This window comes from Sinocyclocheilus rhinocerous, unplaced genomic scaffold, assembly GCF_001515625.1.
Source record: "Sinocyclocheilus rhinocerous isolate Xijiao unplaced genomic scaffold, SAMN03320098_v1.1 scaffold115, whole genome shotgun sequence".
In the NCBI taxonomy this organism is placed as follows: Eukaryota; Metazoa; Chordata; class Actinopteri; order Cypriniformes; family Cyprinidae; genus Sinocyclocheilus; species Sinocyclocheilus rhinocerous.
In genome coordinates this window covers 2674606-2698216 of record NW_015650001.1, presented here as the reverse complement: position 1 = coordinate 2698216, position 23611 = coordinate 2674606, and the positions used below count along the sequence as shown (strand labels likewise).

At 37.0% G+C, this 23611-nt stretch overlaps 2 protein-coding genes and 2 pseudogenes across 6 annotated transcripts in view; 3 read left to right on the top strand and 1 right to left on the bottom strand.

The window, feature by feature from the left end:
* Positions 1 to 262: 262 nt before the first annotated feature.
* On the bottom strand, positions 263 to 19610 carry LOC107711259 (retinol dehydrogenase 8-like). 5 transcript variants are annotated; one of them, XM_016516223.1, is made up of 8 exons: positions 19601 to 19610; positions 5518 to 5629; positions 4242 to 4365; positions 3222 to 3383; positions 2153 to 2332; positions 1951 to 2044; positions 1069 to 1252; positions 263 to 984 (listed from the first exon to the last, which is right to left on the bottom strand). In XM_016516223.1, the coding sequence occupies exons 3-8, from the start codon at positions 4336 to 4338 to the stop codon at positions 775 to 777; spliced, it is 927 nt and encodes a 308-aa protein (XP_016371709.1). In that variant the 5' UTR covers positions 4339 to 4365; positions 5518 to 5629; positions 19601 to 19610; the 3' UTR covers positions 263 to 774. The 5 variants fall into 5 exon arrangements, with proteins under 5 accessions (XP_016371709.1, XP_016371707.1, XP_016371708.1 ...); XM_016516221.1 differs by having other exon boundaries at positions 5549 to 5629; XM_016516222.1 differs by lacking the exon at positions 19601 to 19610 and having other exon boundaries at positions 5519 to 5700.
* LOC107711165 (repressor of yield of DENV protein homolog) lies at positions 7628 to 12637 on the top strand (annotated as a pseudogene).
* On the top strand, positions 15508 to 18387 carry LOC107711260 (heme-binding protein 2-like; annotated as a pseudogene).
* Positions 19611 to 20051: 441 nt separating the features above from the next.
* The window catches only part of LOC107711258 (nuclear receptor subfamily 5 group A member 2-like), a 5070-nt gene continuing 1510 nt past the window's right edge, over positions 20052 to 23611 (top strand). Inside the window, exons 1-4 of the mRNA XM_016516219.1 lie at positions 20052 to 20280; positions 20879 to 20994; positions 21116 to 21257; positions 21827 to 22566. Of these exons, the coding sequence (XP_016371705.1) occupies positions 20181 to 20280; positions 20879 to 20994; positions 21116 to 21257; positions 21827 to 22566 (1098 nt within the window). The 5' untranslated portion in view covers positions 20052 to 20180. The remainder of the gene's footprint in view (positions 20281 to 20878; positions 20995 to 21115; positions 21258 to 21826; positions 22567 to 23611) is intronic.

Genomic DNA, 23611 nt, shown 5'->3' with positions numbered 1-23611 from the left:
AGAGCTGTCAATCAATAAATTGGAAAAAAAGTAACTTGCGTTATTTATTTGAAAAAGTAACTCAGATATTCTCTTGTAATTAAAAAGTAATGCGTTACTTTACTAGTTACTTGAAAAAAGTAATCTGATTACGTAACTCGCGTTACTTGTAATGTGTTACCCCCAACACTGATCAGCACACAGCACATATTTACATATTCATCTAAACCTTGCTCTCAGTAGTGTGAACAACATCTGGATGTTCGTTAACAGTGTCGTTGCCAATTTATTTCCAACATTATTTTACTTCTAAGCAAAGAACAAAAAAAAATAACTTCACCGTGAGTATATCGGGCATTGAATCGCCTTTAGTCTCTTGTACATGTGCACTAGAGCAAGCACGAGCAAGTAAGTTGCTGGCTGCAGTTCACTTAATGGCCACCGCTAATAGGAAGGGTTTCTGAATTCTACATACAGCCCCTTGACTGTTAAGAACCATTAGAACATGAAAAGGACACTAGAGCTGTTACACTACAGTTTGCAACTAAACATTATGTATTTGATCATGATTATTACAGTTGTTTTGAGGTTAAAGATAGAACAGTGCTTCAGGATCCAGACTTTACATTGGACATCAAGTAGCGACCCATCTTAGTAGTAAAACTGTTGCTATGCTATCTGTGGTTTTGCCACATTTTATTATTTGCATTGAGCACTGACCCATTTTTGGGCCATAAAACTGTCTCTGAAATGCTTTTGAAATGTTTTTCTCCATCAGTATCCTCAGAGAGCTTTTTAGGCCGCACCCATTCTCCTGTGAAGTATGCGTAGAATACTCAGACTAGCATTGAACATACGGTCATGCTGGAAGATCATTTTATAGAATGCATCTATGGGTAGACACCCTGTTGGGTCAGCATGCTTCATGGCAGTCAGTGGCATGTACAAACGATTGGTCTGATGACGAAATGGAGGGTTTTTGGACACAATCACCTGGAGACTTTGCTGTAAGAAAAAAAGACATTTCTCTGTCACTCAGTTGAACAGGGAGCCTTAACGAATAACAGAACAGCCCATCCACACACTCACCTCTGCCACTTCCTCAGGTGTCTGCCCGACTGAGTTAAAAACTTTATGTGAATATTTCAGGTAGATCTGACGGAAGATGCGAGCTGTCTCCTCGTCAGTCTCTGAGAGATCCATCTTCTCTGCCTCTTCATACACTTTCTTCTCAAATTCAGTTACAACTGGGCCTGGCTCCACTAACGTCATCCTGTGAGATTTGTATATAAGCCATACTTACAATGCATTAATTGCATGGTTTATGGATCATTAACATAATATAGTGCATTTAAAAGAAATACTGTATATAGTTTCAAGAAAGACAAAGGTATTTAGACACTTTGTGGTTGTTGCATGTTTACCCTTGTTAAAAAAGTACACTATAGCATACTTGTAAATAGAGTTGTTATTATAAAAATAATATACTTAAGTGTGAATTGAATGTTTCAATTTTCGGATGCTTAAATGCATGACGTTGCAATTTAATACATTTAAAATATAAACTTTACATGTAATCTCAAACAATACGCTATAATTAAAATTTTAATGAAGTACTTTACATGTGCTTTAGTCTGTTAGTCAACACATAAAAATAAATGTAATTCTTTAAAGCATGAAAAAATACTTTAAAGTAATACTTTTAATTTGACGTTATTACAAAGTGCACATTTTAAAAGTGTACTTAAGTGTGTTAAGAAACAGTTATGAAAGTGTATTTTCTTTAATTATGTAGTGTATATTCACTTAAGTGGCCTTTTATTTCATTAATATTATATTACCTGCACACTAGAATGGAACATTTACTAAAAATCACTTTGAGACCAGCTGATTAAAAGTGAATTTACCTTATTTAGGCAACCTAGCCCTTTTTATCAGTTTGCTAGGAAATTTGTTTTATTGTGTACTCACTTGACATTGAACTTCATAGCTTGCACAGCAAGACTCTCACAAAACCCCTCTACAGCAAATTTAGAGGCAGCATATACATCATTGAAAAGTAGTCCTGAAAAAAAAAAAAGAGAGTACTCTAAAAATATATATTTTTTAAACAGTAATTTTATGATTCAGTTGAATGTATACAGCTTATAATAAATGAGCTATGTGGTATTACCCTGGATTCCCAGGACGCTGCTCATCACTACGATGTGTCCACTCTGACGCTGCTTCATGTCAGGCAGCAGTTCCTTTACCAGTCTCACCAGCCCAAAGAAGTTAGTGTTGAAGAGTTCCTGCATAGCACTTACATTCTGACACTCCAAAGGACCAATCATACCCACACCGGCATTATTCACTACAAAACAGTGCAGTAGAGTCTAAATCAAACAGTATGTGTGAAAACAAAGAGATATGATTATACTTTTTTTTTTTTAAACATCGGCAGTAAATCTAGCACCAAAAATTTGGTGTGTGTATATATATATATATATATATATATATTAAATCATGAAACTCTAGATGGCGCAGGCTGACGGGTTGTTAACGCAACTGATGATATTCAGAGAGTTAAATGACTTGGCACAAACACACGGTCTTGCGGCTCTCCGGAGCAGCAGCAGTACATATGTCTTGGCAATAGATCTGCTTGTTCTGGGGGGTTTTACCTTTTATATTTCTTCTGCCTATAGAGATGATTTAAGCATATTGTATAGCAGCAGCATACATATTTAATTGTTTAGTTTTCTTCTTCCAGCTTTGTTGGGGGGTTATTTTATATGCTATTTGTGCAGCAGCAGTATGTCTTAAATACTCACGGCACCGTATCGCCATATGCATTGGCAGTAGCAAGTTCCTTTACTTGCTTGCAGCAGCAGCAATAATCTACAACTACAGCAATAACCATCAGCAGCAGCGTAGCATATCTGTTCCGCCAAGACCAAATACATTAACATTGTCATATCCATCACCATGCTAAAATCTTCAGAGTTGTCATGATTGAAATATATATATATTGCTGATACAGGTGATGCAAATTTGAGCATCAAATTTAGCTGATGAACTCCGTGTGGTAACACAAATGTTGAATATTGCACAAATGTGGTATAAAAACTTTTTTTTATTGAAAAGCTTTTAGTCAAGTCAAAAGACACTTTTGGTCATATGGCTATGAAGCTGCATTGCTCAGAAACAAAGATGGAGTGAATGAAGGAAATTTTAATTGGAAAGGAAACTCTTAATGTCACCTAACACATCCACTTGTCGATTTGGCAAGCTGTTCACACACTCTCTGATGGAGTCCTCACAGGTGGCATCCAGCTGTCGGATCTCCAGGGATCTGTTGAGGGATTCTCCAGCTGCTCTCTCCAGAGCTTCTCTCTTATCCAGGTCCCTCATAGTGGCCACAACTAACTCAGGCACAATCAATAGTAAGACTTAAAACATTAACAGCATTGTTACATCATATTACATTTACCTGTTCATTATCTAATATACATTCTGAATATTGTTCCATCCTTAATGAATAACCATACAGGAGCAAATGAGTAATACAACATTAACATTCTAGTAGCTATGATTAACTAACAACAAACTTTACCTAACCAATTAGTAAGTAATAGCACTATTAAATGCAAAAAGTTTTTTTTTAGGCTGATGACTCAAAATGTTCCAGTATGATACAGTGTTAAGTTCAGAGGGATACCAGAAAATTGACCACAGGAGTAAGTTGCAAAAAAAACTGCAATTAAATATCAATTTCTTTGAAATTGTCCATAGCCTGTTATTAGTTCTGCAAAAAATAAAAATAAAAAAACAATCAAATTTTTACTAATTACTTTAGTACTAATTATTAACATATTATTATCTATTGATTCTGTAAGTGATCACATGTTAATGTCAAAATTAAATTAAAAAATAATTTGTCCTGCGTTAGTTATTGATTAGTTTCACATTAATTATAAAACTGTATGTAGTCCCCTGGGAGGCATGAAAAAATACAGTAGAAGTTACTGATTAGCTAATAGTGAACTACCACATTCAACTGAGTGCTACTTACTAATGCATTAATCTCAGTTTCATGTTAATTAATAGTAGTTACTAGAATGTTAATATTGTTTTACTTACTTGTTCCTTTGCTAGTTATTTATCATTGAAGGAACAGTATTTGAAACTGTTCCTTTGTAATGTTGAAACTTTGAGTTATATACACATGCATATTTATAAAATTCTAAGAGGCGTTTTACATTCATACGCAGTCTTCTTACCTTTGAAGCGCCTTAATTTATCTTTTGCAAGACGGACAGCCAACGCCAAACCAATTCCAGAGGAGCATCCTGTCACCAAAACCTTTCGTGTCCCCATAACTTTCGTTCAAGGATGATTTCTAATCTGAAACCATTTACAAAGCATTAAACTTTAGTAACACTATATTTGCCATAGCTATAGCCAATTTTCTGTTCAGAATCACGACCATCTTATGAACATCTTCTTTTGGTATGTTAATCTCAGTTACACATGGATCAAAGACGTTAAAATGTCCGCATCAAAAGAAATGTACAAAAGTGTTTTATATTCATAGAAAGCACATTAAATGTAAGTAAAGTGTCTACTTTTAAGGTTTCAAATAAGTTTTTAGAGAATAAAATGTCAAGATTTGGTTTAAATAATGTTAAATTGTCATTCAGTGTAACACAATATTTATGTAAAAATTCAAATATGCTTATTCATTATTGTACATATTAAAATATATAAAAGAATAAGGGAGCATATTAAATTTTATTGTGTTTTAAATGAGTAAAAAATTCTTACTGACCAATGGCCAAAACCTAGGATAGTGGCAAATTTTACAAATGTAAAATTACAACTAATTAGTATTTGGGGTGAAAGTAATTAGTCTTTTAATATGTCATAAATTGATTTTTGTTGTAATTATGCCTGACAAGAATGTTACACTGAATGACATTTTAGTGGGTGTCTTCTGTAAATCAGGGAAGATATTTATCTTTTGCTCAGAAAAACAAAAACAAAATTGCAATTAAATTAAACAAAAAACGTTTTAAATTTTGGGGGAAAAACAACAACAATTTAAAGCAGTAGTTCACTTAGGCCTATTGTTTTTATGCTTAAACCCTTTTTCGTCTTTGACCCACATGTAAATATATTAGGCTACAGCACATAGCAGCAATGCCACGTACATTTACAAACTCTTAGAAATGTAAAAGTCAGTAACTACACTGTAACAAGAGCCCTATATTAAAGCTTCACATTTTTCGTGCTAGGTGGACATTTAAAGGGAAAATAAATGTACAGAGAACACCGAACGGTTTCTGGACTACGGATTAAATCTTAATCAGATTTTCTCAGCACGGGAGCGCGCCTCATGATGAGCCCGTTTTAACTGGTCAGTAGAGATTTGATCAATTTCACATCTAAAACCGCATGACAAGTGTTATGTTTTATAAAGGTCGTCACGTTTTAATATTAAGCTTTCAAAAATGACAGTGACGACAGTTGCACTGCGTGAAAAACAAAAGCACACAACCTGTTTGAGGTGTTCTGGGCATGCATTTACTGAATGCTGCTAAACTGTCCGTTCTGCAGCATGTACAGTCCTGTGTCCTGTTGACAGACCTCTTGTCATCCGATCCTTTCACTCGGAACGCATGAGTTCTGCACAAGAGCCGCACTGTGAAAACAAGTCATGTGCAGAGGTCGCGTTTGCGTTCAGAGAACCCTGGGATTTGAAGTCATTGACTGTATACAACAACAACAACAACAACAATAATAATAATAACAGGCTAGTAATAATAAAATTATTATTATTATCATCATCATCATATAGGCATAGAATAAAATATATGCTCTAAATTGTTTTGAAGCGGTTTAATACTAACAATCTATACTGCGTTTCCCAAAAGCATCGTAAAATTAATTAAACCAAATGGAGCTACGATCAATTTAAGCTTACGAAGCTTTTGGGCACGCAGCCCTGAATGATTCTTTTTAGTGAACCGATTCAAGATATCCGAATTACTCCATGAATCCAAATCCTCAATAAAAATTTGCATGAACAGTCAAGAGTGCTTTTATTTTGTGCTCGGTTTACAGCTGTATTGTGTCGACCTCTAGTGGTCATGATGTATTTTTAATCAAACTGAAAGTGACATATCACACTAACTAACATACAGTACTAACAACTACTAACTACTAACATACTGAAATCTCTAAAGGAAACGGTGCCACAGTATAAGGCAAGGCAAGGCAAGTTTATTTATATAGCACATTTCACCACTTCTAAGAGATCTGCTTCTAAACAGTTAAGCACCCTTTTGAAAAAATATGTGGGAAGTGTGTCAAGATAGCAGGTTGACGATTTAAGGTGCTGTACTATTTCTTCCAAAATTTTGCTATCAATTTCTTCAAAAGCAGACATAGTATCTTCTTTTTGGTATTGTGGTCGAATCTGTCTGACCTCTGCATAAATTGGGGATGTGCTAATCGCCTTCCTGATATTATTGATCTCAGAAAAGAAGGAGGCAAAATCATTGCATTTGCTGTCGGAGAGCATTTCTCTAGCAATCTGACTTGGGGGGTTTGTCAGTCTCTCAACAGTAGCAAAGCAGATGGAGGGTTTGGGCCCTGGCGTTGTGGCAGCGGCGGGAGAGCTCTCACAGGAGGAGGAAGACGAGCTGGGCCCACAGGCTTTGGTGGTTGTGGGGCCCGCCGTTTTTTAGTTGATATCTGGGGGTTTGCAGCAAAAGAGTGTGAAAGTTTGGTCCCAGCATATAGCAGTTCCTCCATTTTCTGTGAGAAGCTTAGAAGTGGAGATGCTGGAGAGAGGGATAATGTGTCTGGTGAGATGGGCTGTGGCTCTGGTGTTTCTGATGGCTGAAATATGTTGTCCTGGTTTCCCTGGCTGTTTTCCAGAAAGTCGTCCTTGGGTGCTGAGGTTTGGAGCTGTTCTGATACGTCACAGACTGCTCTTTCCGAATATCATTCTTCCCCACATGGATGATGATTCGATTCGCAGTCTTGTGCTTCATTAGAATTTTCCGAAGGTCCTTGTTTACATCAGAAACGGTTGCTTGCGGAAGGCAATATGTTATTGTATTTCTGCTACTGATGTTTCTGATAATAGAGTCAACTGTTGAGATTGACTAGGTTCATGGGACTCACCGGCTGTATGCTGAGGGGGTCCGTGACAATGGTCTGCTGAGTGTTCTGCCTGTTTTGGAAGTCCAGCAAGTAACTTTGTTTCAAGAACCGCAATCCTTTGTAGAAGTTTGTGGCAGTTCATTCAGCAAGTAGATTCAACAGGAGGCATTTTCTTTCTCTTCTGTTTGAATGTAGGCAGCTGTGTTTTCCCTTCTCCGGAATGTAAGCTGCTGGCAGTAGGAGGCAAAGTCTTCTTTTTCGTGGTATTATACCAGTCCCAAAGAGTTTTTAGTTTTAGTGTTTGTGCCAAAAATTTGTTGTTTGAGCACTGTGCTGATCTGCTGAAGTAAAAATCTTAGAAAAATCAGAGAAAAGTACAGAAATAGGAAGCAAAGCACAGAGCAGTAAGCAAGAACGTCCGAACGGTAGCGAAGCCGGAAGCAGAGGTATAAGAGCTTTAGCGCTGTCATTACAGGTACTAAAACCACACCAAGAGATGAGTCGAATGCGTGAAGAAGTGGAGGTACAGTATTTGTTATTCGTATAAACATATTACAGTTAAATGGCATATGATATTTTGGATACAATATGACACGCTATTAACCTCTTAACTTTTTGAATACAGACCTAAGGTTGGTCTCTTTTTAAAGAAGACAATTTGCAGATTATTGCAGAAGTGAAATCATTTCGAAAAATGAAAGCATAAAAAAATGTTATAGAAGTTTCAATTTACTGTAAAGAAAATGTACTGTACTATTTTTATTTTATTTTATATAAAATAAATATTTTATAAAATATGTTTTAATCCAAAATTGCTATAAAATTAAAGTTGTCTAAATAAGTTGTGTTCCAAATTTGAAGTTGATATAAAAAAGAAATTGAGGTTCCTATGCAATTTTGTTTAGGCGTTATACAACAGTCACCGGGTGCCATCCAAACTCCATTGAATTTTTTTGATGCATTTTTCTGTCACAAATGTATCAATTTCTCTCTCAATATTACTCCTATCGCAAAATAACCACCAATCTTGAATCTTGAGACTCAGACATTTACAACGATATGTATTTTGTCAAGATTATGAAAAGTTTTGATTCTAAAAGACCGTAATACATTTGGAATATGACACCTCCCACTAAGGGGGAGGAGCCCGCTAAAAGATTTTAAAGTACCATTTCCATGGTAAGGCAATGTCCGATTTCAAAATGGTTTTGACAGGATGAATTTCGAGGTTTTAAGCTATAATGATATGATAGACAGTCATTGACACCCTCCATGATATATAATTTATGATGATTACTAAAACATGTAATAGGGAAACAAGAAACGAAAAATAATTTTTGTGACACAGGTCAGAACTCGTGTTATGATGTATATGTTTTGAGGTGCACTCTTGTCATAAATTAATCTCCTAACAACCTGCAAACATGATTTGTTGTTACACGATTTCTGAAAAATTAAAGTACCAGTTACTGCTGTCTACTTTACAGTTTTTAATTGTATAATGGTGATAGTCATCAAACATTTCTAGGAAGAAAAACCCGCCAAGTCATCTAGATCCAGTGGTGCAGGTCAGTCAGTACAAGAAAGAAGGAGTTTCCCTCTTTGGATGTGGATTTACATGGCCCGAATCAGTTTTCTAAAGCGTTTTTGAAAAATCGCTTACCCCACCTTTAAGGGGTTAAAGGAAGTATAGTGCAGTAACTTCCTCAACAGTCATAGTGCATATTGTATGTCTACACCGGACGCGAGTGGCGCGGCTCGACAAAATACTATAGAACTCATTATAATCAGTGATGCTGTCTACACCATAGATATATATACTGTATATATCTATCGTCTACACTGGATGCGGTGCAGCACGACACGACAAATCCCCGACAGAAAATTGCTGCTGCGTTCTATTTATGACGTATTGACACAAACTTCAAATTATTTTCAACTGTCGCTTTGTCGCGTCCAGTGTACTAGACAGACTTTAGTTGTTGCGGTGCAGACACGTGTTACTCACCTATCGCGAAGAAACAAAGCAACCTCGGTGTCCGATCGCAGGCCTTGCGCTCCTTGAGTTCTCTCCAGTGCTGGAAAGCTGATCCGATATTTACACGGGTCCTACTTCTTGCCTTATTGCCTTAAGCCTTCTTTTGTTCCGCAGACGTTTTCCTCTTTTGTTTTATATATGTATGTAGAGCTGGACGAAGAAGACAAGTCGGCTTTGAATAATGACTCTGTATCTAAGGTATTGTGTAGGTGACTTTAAGCAGTTTATGTAAATTTATGGAAAGAGCATGTAGGTGTAGCTATTTTGTAGCAAAAAAAGTAGCGGGACATCAATGGCACACTTTAAATTAATGAATGACATTGCATTAGATCACAAAATAACGAGGATTTAGCATTGAAAGAAAGCCATTTGTTCTCTAATGCAGTGAAATTAAGTGTGGCATAAGTGTCCATATTCTTAATTGGGTCACTGTATAATTCTGTGTTATTCATTAACACATTCTCTGCACTCATATAGAACGTGGTTATGAAACTCAAAGCTGATGAAAAACAACAGGTAACATCCCAACCATCTCCTAACAACCTGCAAACATGATTTGTTGTTACACGATTTCTGAAAAATTAAAGTACCAGTTACTGCTGTCTACTTTACAGTTTTTAATTGTATAATGGTGATAGTCATCAAACATTTCTAGGAAGAAAAACCCGCCAAGTCATCTAGATCCAGTGGTGCAGGTCAGTCAGTACAAGAAATGAGGAGTTTCCCTCTTTGGATGTGGATTTACATGATAAATAAAACATCATGTTACACTGTAGTCTTATTGCATCACTCCTGTCCCACTTCAGGCACCGGCCAAAAAAAACACCCAATGAAGATATAGCGGTTAGTTGCTTTACGTTGTTTACTTGAATTATCAATTGCACAAAGACTAATACTGAAGAACTGTATGTGTACTGTAAGCAATGTGAACTAACATGCACAGACATGCTTGCAAGAGCTCGGGGCGCGTCTACGAGTTCTGCCATTAACAGAGGAGAACAAACGAATGTTTGACCAGGCTCAGGCAAACCAGATGCCTTCTGTCACACATCAGTTTGCCTGCGAGTCATGAGACAGGGACTGGTGGTGATGTGTGCCTCAGAGGAAAAGGGTATGATGTCTGACCACACCTTACAAGATAAAATCACATTCACTTGTGCTTTTTCCATATTTAGCATTCATCTGTGTGCACCTGGCTTGTTATAGGTGTCACGTTGTCATCGATGCAAAAAAAGAAGTATGACCCTGTGCCAGCCAACATAAGGTGGGGTATAGCAGAGTTTAACTGTCCAAATTGCTTGCGGACCTTCAAGTAAGACATTATGTTTGCTGTACTGTATTGCTGTTCTTCAGTTTTTAATGACAGTCATGGCATTTGTGGTTTCATGGTTTTTTCTTCTGCATATGACAAGGAGTATTGTATTAACATATTATGTTTCTGTTAGGGGTTTTGGTCGGATGGATGGACGTTCTCCTTGTTATGGCTGTTGCTCAGCCATTTTCCCCACAAAGATTCTACCACCCAGGAAGAGGAGTATGATGCCTGGGCCTAGAAGCAGAAATCAGCACAGCTGCCTTGCTGAAGACTGTTATAATCGAATGGGTAATTTGATGCTGTTTGACACAATGACCACTAGAGGTCTTGCACAATCTCAGGGTGTTACAGTAGGCGTTAATTATATACAGTATTCAGACCACGAATATCAATCAATAAAAGTAATGTTAAAATATGTTAACTTCCTGCAACACTGCAAACCACTGTATTTTTTGTATTGAGCCATAAGAGCAATACACTTAAGGCCTGCAAAGTTAAGTGTGGCTACAATTCATTCGTACAATTGTACCATTCATTTTCTTTAAAAGCCAACATGAAATCTAAATTTGCTCTGCTTTAAATATGCTCTGCTTCTAAGAGGACTTTGACTTTATTTTTGACTGATGTCACCTGTGCAAGTTATTGGTAAATAATAGCCAAATAATCATTTAGGTATTGTGTTAGCTCAGTAACTTAATGCTAGTTAGCATTTTATATTATACATTTTACAGAAATAATAGCAACTAGATTTGAAAATGAGTTCTAGGAGGGTTCTGCATTCAGGACCCATTCTGGTATGGATCAACATTTTAACGTAAAATTTCTTCCGAGTAAACATCCAGCATCTTTGGGAACTATACAATGGTGTGTAAAAGTCTGAGACCACTAGTCTAAATGCTTCTGCTCTGCTGAAAATGTCTCATTTAAAACAACATTTCCATTACAAATTATATTAAAGGAATATTTTACCTTAAAAAAAATTTAAAATGCTGAAAATGTACTCACCCTCAGGCCATCCAAGATGTAGATGAGTTTGTTTTAGACACGCCCCTTACTGCTGATTGGCTACAAGTTTGTTTTGCTATTCGGCCCGAATCAGTTTTCTAAAGCGTTTTTGAAAAATCGCTTACCCCACCTTTACGGGGTTAAAGGAAGTATAGTGCAGTAACTTCCTCAACAGTCATAGTGCATAATGTATATAGGTTAAAAACGGATTCAGAATGAGAGTCCAAACAGCTGATAAAAACATCACAATAATCCACAAGTAATCCACACCACTAGTTGAGAATTAATGTCTTGACAAGCGAAATGATGCTTGTAAAAAAACAAATCCATCATTAAAGCATAAAAAAATTAATTATATCAATACTCTGCTTTAATACCAGCTGTAATTAAGCTGCATGAACTCCACAAGTTTCTGTAAAACCTGATGATCATGTTCTCCAGCTTGATTTGAGTTGATCCAACAGCATCAATAAAAAGCAAGAACATCTGAATGTCTTGCAGTGAATGGGTGCCGTCAGAATGAGAGTCCAAACAGCTGATAAAAACATCACAATAATCCACAAGTAATCCACACCACTAGTTGAGAATTAATGTCTTGACAAGCGAAATGATGCTTGTAAAAAAACAAATCCATCATTAAAGCATAAAAAAATTAATTACATCAATACTCTGCTTTAATACCAGCTGTAATTAAGCTGCATGAACTCCACAAGTTTCTGTAAAACATGATGATCATGTTCTCCAGCTTGATTTGAGTTGATCCAACAGCATCAATAAAAAGCAAGAACATCTGAAAGTTACAAAGAGTTCACACATATTTATTAATCACACATTTATACATCAACATTATACATGGGTTGTGAATGCCATTGCATATTGATTTGACATATTTTAAAACCGAACTGCATTAATATAGCCATCTGCATGTTTGTCACTTTACCTAGAGCCCCATGTACCTGGTACCGAATGCGTTCACCCACACAGCAGACAGAAGAACAGGAAGCCACGTGTGGTTTACCCCAGCCCCGCTCACATCAGCAGCGGGATCCACTGTCAACACCTGTCTGAGTCAGGGCAGTCTGATAGAAAGCATCAATGAGCTCATTGAAGAAGAGTCTGACAGACTCTGACAGCAGCACAATCAGTTAAACCACTTACATCACTTCAGCTGTTGCTTTGAATGAAACATCATATAACTTTTTATGTAATTTCAAATAATACACTCAAAGTAACCAATGTATTAAGGCGTAGGCAGCCTGAATGAAATATGTAATGCACTGCAGGCTATATGAACACAGTGCAACACACACCAAACACAGAATGCAGATAAGGAATGATTAACCCTTGAATTGTGGATCAATTAATACGCATCCTGAGGTACTACTGCTGCGGTGTGTGTATGCAAGAGTGAGCATTTGTGGTTCTCAGTGATGCAGGCAATTTACTGAAGTGATATGAAACTATAATCCTAGCAACAAACCAGGAAATACTTGGAAATAGTTGGAATGACTGTCAACCAATCAGAGTCTTGAGCATTCAGGCAGCACTGTGATATCATGTTAATTACAGAGCTGATGTGAACAGACAAGTCCAGATTTTGTTTTTAATGTCACTCGTATCCTACGTCCTTTCCTTATTCTTTGAATTGTCAGTATACTGTTGTTTAGTACATTTATTTGCATTTTCAAATTAGTATGTTGCCCCCACACATGACTAATGATCACTTTTGTGTTATTGTTAGGTTCTCATCAATGGATTCATGAAGCCACACAAGAATAGTCATCTGTAACACTTTACAATAAAGTTACATTTGTTGACATAGTTAACATTATTTACTAGAAACTAACAAACAATACTTCTAAAGCATATTTTAACTAATATTTACTTAAATCTTAGTTAAGATTAATCTAAGCATTTAAAGAGGTTTCAATTCAAAAGTTGTATCTGTTAAAGGGGTCATATGATGTTGCTAAAAATAACATTATTTGGTGTATTTGGTGTAATGAAATGTGTTTATGCGGTTTAAGGTTCAAAAAACACATAATTTTTCACATACTGCACATGAGAAAGGAAAAATTGAAATCGCATCATATGACCCCTTTAATATTGGTTAATACACTGTGATCTAAAATGATAAAGAACATTTTATTAATATTAACATTAAGGTTAGTAAATGCTGTAAAATATACTGTTTTAATGTTAGTTAATGCATTAGCATATGTTAACAAGTAAGGCCTTTTTGTAAAGTGTTTCCTAGTCTTCAATTTACACACGACACCAAAGAACAGTATTCCAACTAATCAGTTTGATTTTTCAACTTTCAAAATGTACTAGTTGTTTTTCCTAGGTTCAGATCTCTCTATAATCCTCTGTTTTGTCAGAGATTACACTTCACACAACTAACAAATACAGGCACTTAAGAAGAAAAAGCAGACAGCTCCTGATGAATAAAACAGATCTGCTGTTATGTCACTCTTGCATAACAACTGTCAAACACACATAAGAGTTGCATGGCGAACTCTAATACTTCCCGAATGAAGATTTCAGGAACATCTGCAGGGGGAAATTATGGCCAAAGACAAACAATGTGTTAAACCTACTATTAATGTGTCAAAATAAAAATGATCTGGAATAAACGTGGATGATTTATGAGCAGTTTGTCATAATTTTGCATAATGTTGTCTTTGCGTAACTGCATTGATGAATAATCATACCAGATGTTTAGATAACTTTTTTTATGTATAGTGAACTGTACAATGCATGAAACAGGACACCCAGCTACACCCAGCACTTGTACAACCATTACAAAACCCTAAACAACAGATATCAGATAGCACCAGTACTGTACAGGAGACAAAGAGCTAAACCTTTGAAGATATCCTGAATTGAACATATGAACTATCATCTCTATGTGGGCATTAAATGAAAAAACACAATTCAATATTGCTTCACCCATAAAACACACAAGTTATAGTCTGAAAGTAAAATTATTTTTACTTTCAGACTATAACTTTTATTTTAAAATTAAATGTATTTTAAAATTATTTTTTATTATTATTTACTTCGAAATTTTACACTCTGACAAAACTACAGTTTAACGATCTAAATGTCTGTTACATTTCAAACTATGCATCCATAAATAAATCTGTCTTAAAACATTACTTAATTAGATGTCTTTGAAGAGATATTAAAACCAAATGGCAAAATATTTGCATTTATTGTACTGTCTATATGGGACAACAACCTCCGTCCATTTATCAAAAGCTTAAGTTGCAGTTGGTCACCTGAAAAAATATTCCTCTTCTACTCTAAAATGTTAAGCAATTTTGACATTTAGCCTACTTAAACATCTGGATGACTGTCACATTCACTACTGCACACCATGAACAGAGCTGTGGTCAGTCTGTTGTCAAAGGTTCTGTTTGCTTATTTTACATCAGTGTTTTGATATGTCATTGACAGATTGACCATATTGATCGAATGTCATACACGAAGATTCAGTTTAGTTTTGAATGAAATCCAGAAGTTATTGTGTAACAACCTCATGAGAACCCCATCTACCCTTAAAAGCCAACTTTGTTTTCCCAGTACATAATCACAAACAAACCATTGCATAAAAATGAAAGCAATGCTGAGCTGTAATTAATGCTGTGCATATGAAAGTATGTCTGTCAATATACTGTACACTCTTTAAAAATAATGTTTCTTTATAGGCATTCATGAAAAACCTTTAACAGTCATGAAACCCTTTCATTCCACAAAAGGTTCTAGTGAAAAAAAAACGTTTTTTAGACCATTTTTAGAACAACAACAACAAAACTTTAGGAATCATTGTTTTAAGATTGTATGGATAGACATGGCTATTTGACAATCAAATAATCAAAAAATAAATAAAAAGATGAAATACTGTCCCTGGTGGATAAGACAAACTCTTACTTAACATGCTTACATGACTGCAGGGGCGTGTCTTGAAGGAGGGAACAGATTTCATAAGGTTGCATGTATAAATAACAGCTTTCAGGCGCACGTGAGCATACTTCCTCTCTGCACAGCTTCAAGCTACAACATTCTACAACATGTAAGTACTGAAACTTTTACTCTCTTACACCGCTGTACAGTATAAACCACATTAGCACCATAAAAAGGACTTCAAACATGTTACTGCTAGAGTTCCCTAAAAGTAACCTCATTTTTTCTGTTTTTAATGTTTTAAAGGATTTGTCTGACAGGATTGATCTTGCTGCTCTTTGCAGTGGCAGTAGATGGAAGAGTTGGGTGAGATTCATTTTTTACTTCCCTTGCAGCTGTTAGAATAGCCACACCACAAAGATTATATGTGCATTGTTGTGTATAGGTCAAGTTTAATGTATTGTGTTTGCATCTCTCAGGAACTCCACTAGTGAATCCAGTTACTGCACAGAGACAAAAGAGTGCTTTCTGTTTGACTTGGTTTGTGCAGGAGATGGTTATGAGGTGAGATACAAGATAGCACAAACATGAAAGAGTAAAGAGATCACAAAAAAATGTAAAAGACAAGCTCAAACAGATCGTGGAAATGAGATGAAGTGCTCTATTCCTAACAGGTACGCCACTATGATGCTGCTAAGTGGGTGACCACAGAAGCTGAATCCTATTTCATGGAAATTGCAACTTCAAGAGCGTTCAGGAAACTTTATAAATACATCACCGGAGAAAATGAGGCTGGTGAGTTTGTTTGGGGGTCAAACATTGTGGAGGACCAAATGTCCTTAAGGACATTAAAACCTGTAAGGGACTTTTAAAAAATTTAAATTTCCTCATTATTTACTCATCCTCATGCGTCCCAGATGTATAACTTTCTTTCTTCAGATGAACATAAATAAAGATATATAGGAAAATAACCCATGTCTGAGTCCAAATTTTGCAACATGCTGTAAGTGTGCTAGAAAAATGTGCATTAAATTGTAAAGCTATCCAGTGTCCAGTAATGAATTGAAATAGCATGACAAATACCAGTTTGCAATATCAAGAAGCATAACGGACTGTTTTGTGAAGCTAATGAAGGAAGCCTCGCATATTCAAGTTACAGACAGCCGCATCCGCTCTTATAATGCTTTGTACAGGACCTCTAAAGCTTCAAAAAACCACTCAAAGTGAACACAACGGGAATACGACCCCAGCTGATGAAATAATGTCTTCTGTAGCAAAACGACTGGTATGTGTACGAAAAAAACTTCAAAATAGGCGGACTTACAGAGATGGGTTATTATTATTATTATTATTAAAAATCTTTGTTTGTGTTCATCTGAAGATTATGCTTTTTTTTTTTTTTTGCAGACGTTCTACTCTTTCGATTGAAAACACATGATGTTAAAGGCTGCACTGCCATCTATCGACATGTGGAGTTTTTTGTAAACTGCACTAATACTTTTTAGTTTTTTAGTTTAGTTTAGAGAACGGTCTACGCCATAATTAATTGCCTTACCTGTCCAACAAAAAAGAAAGGATTCTCTCCATCATCTTACTACCTGTGTGCCGCACTGATGTTTATACTCGTTTTTTGTCAGTCTGTCTTCTGGCTTCGAACCTCTTTGGTTCTTCAGCTGCAACTTACAGGTAGGCCTAACTGATCGTTGTTTCAGTAATTAGCATTTCAGTGTCTAATTTTCACTCTTCGCATCACCAGACAACACAATGCTACACATTTTATAAGTACAAGTATTAATATAAGTACAGTCTTCATCTCATGTGAGTGTACACCTTTCAGATGACTCTTTATTTCTTAATATGTTTCAATTAGCAACAAACTGCTAATGCACCTTCAATTAAAACATAGCAGTGAAGAAAATATTTAACGTTCATTGGAAGCGAGGTTCCCAGAAAAAAGAAAAACCATCAAATTTATCCTTATAATCAAATTATAACCCTTATTTTCCAGGTGCAAAGATTGACATGACTGCACCAGTCCTCATTAAAGTCAATGATAGCGCAAGCATGTGGTAGTAATCAGTCTATGGTCTCAGCTTCCTCCTGCCCTCCAAATACCAGGCCAATCCACCCAAACCTACTGATCCATCTGTGAGTCTCATTGATATTTTCTGTGATTTCTATTTAACTGAAAGTTTTTTGTTTTTTTTTACTTGTTCCTGCACTTTATTTGTAGGTGTACTTAACAGACACTCCGGATATGAAAGTATATGTCAAGAGCTAAGGGGGCTGGATGATGTCACTTGTGGCCAAATCACAGGCTGACAGTCTGAAGACATCGCTGGACAATGTACAAGCTACTTATGAGACAGAGTACCACTATAATGTCGGCTATAACAGGTGCACTTAGTTTACCTCCTTTCTGCCAGTAACGTTCTCTAATTTCAGTAATTCTTATGTTTATTGTATTGTGTATGTGTGTTTTTCAGCCCAATGAAGATTATGAACAGACACAATGAGGCATGGTTTATTGTTAAGGGTGAGCCTGTGTGTCCTAGCAGTGGATAATTTCGCTGAGCTTCCTCTCTAACAAGTCTTTTAAAGGTAAATGTTTCATTTAAATAAGAAAATGAATTATTTTTATAATTAATAATAGGATAACTATGTCTAATGTCTAACTAGACATTTATTTGTCATTTCTTTTTCAGAGCCACAGTGCGCAGAGCTGCATTACTCCTGTAGTCATAGCATGCTAAACTGCCTTACATGTTCTTTTTTTTTACTGAGTATAGGATACATACTTTGCACTGTAGGATATTAAACCATTAGCACATATAGTGTAAAAGGGTTGGGTTTAGTTTAGTAGACAACATAAAAAAAGTAGGGCATTTGTCGAAAAAAATGTCAAACTCCAAGGGATGATATTTGGTCTATAAGCATTTGTTATAAACATTTGTTTTAAAAAAGAAAATAAAAACATCATTGTAATGATCTTGTGTTTTATTGTGATTTTTCATTACAACTTATGGGTCATATGTTTAATTTACATTTATGTTTATATTAATATATAACCTGCTGGTTGGAAACTGGCCACTGGCTACATTTAAATTTGACAGACTAGATGTGATGGATGCAGTTAATGTCCAATGGTAAAAGGTTTATTTGCACAGAAGCCAGCGAACTCTTATGGTTGCACCACCTTATGGCCTTATTTTCACAAAATGTAGTAGATACTATATAAATTCTTCAACCGTTCACAATTGAAACTACTGACTCGGAATTATTGACTCGTGAAATATTGAAATCTTTTATTACTAAGACGTGGGATATAGAGTGACAAATGAAATTTATATCAGTTAATTTGCATTACAAACTATTTCCTCTTACTTTTTGGCCATGTACATAAAAAAATATGCACCTAATTGCAAATTGCAAATTGCAATTGCCTCTAAATAAAATGTACGTGTTTTTTCCTCCTGTGCGCTCCACTTTCTCACTGCTCACTGTATAATACCATAAAGGCCATAAAAAACCTGACGTACCAAATCTGATACAAAACATAAAACACATATGCAAACTTATTACAAACACATTAATTATGCGCATTAATATGCAGAGACAACTGTAATTAGTTATTCATGTTTATTTTCTCAAATATCAAAAAAGTGCTGAACTGATTCAGTTGATCTGATCTGACATAACCCGTATGTCAACAGAGTAAAATTGTACATTATAGTGCCACCTAGTGTCAAGTAAACATGCTTGAGTTGTGGGTGGGATTTGGAATCATTCTTCCAGGCTTGGTATCTACGCTTCACTATTTTCCAGACAGAAAAAAAAAGATGACCAAGGAGCTTACTTGATACTTAGTGAACAAAGTTTCTCCATATTTTCAATTCTGAATATGTCATTTTTTTCTCAACTATTTAAGAAGACTAATTCCACATTTCACAGATCATAGATTTTTCAGTATAGACAGTGAAATAGCTACACAGTCAATCATCATCAACCAGCTATTTGTAAAAGAATGGCCTTTGCTGTTGCACATATTTTCATTTCATTAACAGTCAAGACAATACCTCATTTAATCTGACAGAATTTGTCTTTTTTCATTACTCAGGTTAATCTATCACCCTTGAACTGTTTTATGGCTTTAGACGTCAGACCCCACATCATTGTACTTTACCTGCTCCTTTCATCATAACTAGACTCCTTGTTTTGTAATTGATTCCAAAGGTGCTGGAACCTCACTTATTGATAAAAGATAGCAAAACACAATATATTACGTGTTGATGCACTAGAGTAATCTGATTTAAATGTATAGAAATATGGAAGAACAGAAATAGGGAAGAGGACTGTAATGAAAGTTCTATGATCTGCTTCTTGGAGTTTACCAACACTTGATAATCACATGGCTGTAGTTGGATTGGTTTGATAAACACAAATTATAAAAGCCTCATTTGGTAGTTTCATGAATGGATACACATTAGTATTTCAGCATTAGATCTTTGTGTGTTTATTTTCTTATGGTGAGTGCGTCCCTCCATATATGCTGCTCCTGCAATGCACCTTGCATGAATGAGATCTTGCTTGTTGGGAAGGTGTGACAGACTCAGGTTTATTACCCTCAGTATTGAGCAAAGTCCAACTGAGGGCCTTTACACCATCTCTGAGATAGCCTGTGTCTGTGCCTGTTTTTCTCTCTGTCCTGCTCTGAGTCCTGGAGGCCTGTACAGTTATGAATGACAGCTTACAGTGACCCATACCACCCCTCTCCTATGGACCATGAACATCTCAAACTATCCCCTGGATCACCCCCAGCCCACGGCCCTCCACTCAGCCGATTACACACAGGACCTTGCGTCACAAGAGAGACCGTCAACATGTAAGTAGAACTTCAGATCGGAGAGATTTTAATGGCTTTAGCAATAGCATTAATTGCTAATGTAATACATTTGAGCACAGTAAACATTTGAAGTCAATGACTAATTCAGTTTCCATTAGAAATAAGATTGTTGAGATATTCAGAAAATCTTGTCATATGATTTGTTTGTGCTGAACAGTTCAGTCATGTTTAGTACGCATACTGACGACGTGAATCAAAAAGATTTATGATTTCATTCAACTGACATTTGCTTCAGCAAATTTCAAAAACATTCAGAAGTCATTTTATTTATCTTTTGACTGCTGCTGAAAATATCAAACTGTAAGGATTATGTAAGCCCTATATCTCAGGGTTTAATCAATCGAGTGATAAGAGACTAAGCCTATTTGAGATATAATAGACTGCTCCGCCAATTTATTAGATAGACTGGTCATAAAACTGTTCAACCTTACAGCCCACTCCTAGACAATCATCTTACAGTAGGCTTTGATGTTCATTTGCTGTTTCCTGAAGGTGACAAGTAAGAGTTGTTTTAAGAAAGAAAGTGGACAAAAGGACCATTAACACTTCCATTTACAATGAATGTGTTGTCCCATAGCTCAGGAGTTAAAACCAGACCCAGACGGTAGGGCAACTCAAGAAGAGGGCTGTCCTGTGTGTGGTGACAGGGTGTCAGGATATCACTATGGTCTACTCACCTGTGAGAGCTGTAAGGTAAGTGTTCCATTAGTCAGGAAGTAACAAGAACACAGTAGTAGCTTTAATTTAAATATATATATATATTCTTTCATTTATATAATTATTCTTAAATACTAAAGACAAATATTCTCACCAGGGCTTTTTTAAGCGCTCTGTACAGAATAACAAGCGCTATACATGTGCAGATGCACAGTGCTGCCCCATGGACCCAGCCCAGAGGAAACGATGTCCTTACTGCCGCTTTCAGAAATGTTTAGCTGTTGGCATGAAGAAAGAAGGTATGCATGCAAACCCAAACAAAGATTCCATCGTTTGGTCTATAAGTTTGGTAGATATTCTTTCAGTTCTTTAAAATAAGACTTTGTGTAGGGAAAAATGCAGTTATTGTCTCTGAGATATGGAAAGATATTCACAATTAGCCATCTAAAATAGCTCTGGTCCTGTTCCCACTTATCTTTGAAACCATAAACCATTGCAATAGCAATCTTTGATGACCCAGTAAGGGGAAAAATACAATGTGCAGACAAGCAAAAAAAAAAAAAAAAAAAGTTAAATTACGCAACTTTAATAGAGCAATGCTTCTCAAACCTGTACTGGAGACCCCCCCAAAAGGTAGACATTTTGGATGTCTACCTTACCGTACCCATCCACTCCTGATCTTGGAGTCTCTACTAAAGATGTGATGAACTGAAGCCATGTTTGATTAGGAAGAGTTAGAAAATGTTTAATGTTGGTGTGCGTCCAGGAACTGGTTTGAGAAACAATCATTTAGAACTGAGAGGATTTATCATGCTCTTTTGAACATCACAGTGTGTGATTTTGTTAATTGTTAAATTACTTGTCACAGCTGTACGTGCGGACAGAATGAGGGGTGGGCGAAACAAGTTTGGACCTCTGTACCGACGGGACAGGCAACTGAAACAGCAAAGAGGGACCTATCACCAGACGAATACTGCCCCCTACAGGGTAAAAATTGAGGGACCACAAGCACTGGTACCTGCTGTGCCTCACGATTTTCACGTTCTCAACCCCTCCCCTGCTTCTCTTGGCTCTGACCATTACCATCCACCTCAGCCCTTTTATCCCAGTATGAGCCAGTCGGAGTTTCCCAGGCTGTTGGACTGCACCATGCCCAGAGACCGGACTCTGTCTGATCCATCCCTACCTTTCCACACACTGTGCTATCCAGGCTTCCACGGATACCCCCCCGAGAAAAGAGAGCTCCCCTTTAGCTATAGCCCTGCTTCTGTGACACCCCCTGCTCCAATCTCTCCTACTGTTCTCTCCACACCTGCACCTACACTCACGCCAACCTCAACTCCAAGTTCCACCCCAACTCCAGCACAGAACTTGACACCCAGTTCAACCCCAACCCCTAGTTCATGCTTCCTAAATGAGCTCCTACAAGCTGAGCCAGATGAGAAGCAGCTTTGCACACGGGTGTTAGCAAGCCTCCAAAGAGAACAGGCCTGCCGAGGAAAACATGACCGCCTCAACACCTTCAGCATCATGTGCAAAATGGCTGACCAGACTTTGTTTGGACTGGTGGAGTGGGCAAGAAACAGCACACTGTTTAAGGAGCTTAAGGTAGAAGAGTTTGCACATGATCGCATATGCATTGGATACATTATGTTATGTGTTAGTGTAATCTTCAGTATCACTGCTGAGCTGGTCACCATGATTTATCCATGCAGTTTCTGGATCACCATATTTTGTTGGTCATACAACATCGTTGCTTCCCAAAGAAACAAACCCTACCCCTAACCCAAAAAACAGGGGTATCCGAACTCCTGGAGGGCCACTGTCCTGCAGAGGACCGAGTTTGGACACCCCTGCCCAAAACTAACCATACCATAACCCCTGTAAAATCACAAGGAAATTGTTGGTTGATAAGAATGGTGTATGTCTCGAACACCAACCCTAAGTCTAACCCTAACTCTACCGCTTTGCATATGCCTAAAATTTGATTCATTGTTTGGAATGTTGATCCAGAGACTTGTCCTACTTGACAAAATCTTGGTTGTACCAACCTGGTTTAAGATGGTGAGTGCTGGTCAGATGCTGGTCTAAGTAGTGGAGCACCATGGCCATACTGTCCACTAGCAAAACTTGCTGGTGAAAACTGCTGAGTAGTATTTTCTTCCTTGTTTGTACAAGAAATCTCACTGTTTTAGAAGACTGGTGGAGACACCAGCATCCCATGCTTAGGCCTAGGGTCCAGAACAACATACATGCTTGTATTATGAGCAGGGATGGGGTTAACATTTGTAAATTTTTCAACAAGGATTGACAACTTCGGTCCTGAAGGACCACTGTCCTGCAGAGTTTAGCTCCAACTCTGAAAAAAAAAAAAAAAACTCACCTGCCTGTAGCTTTCTTAAAGACAATAGGCTTGTTTGAGATGAGCAAAATCTGCGCAGAACCGATCACCGGTGATCACCGCGAGATGCATACCGGTTAGAAAAGTGTCCGAGTTACGTCCGACTTGCTCTGATGTCATGCTGACGTGTGCAAAAAAACTCTCGCGACGGCGAGGCGGCTGTGTCGGATTGTGCAGTCGAGCGCAGTTGCTCTCCACCGACTGCGCTGATCAAAAGCATGATGGGAAACGACTGACTGACGACACAGCTTA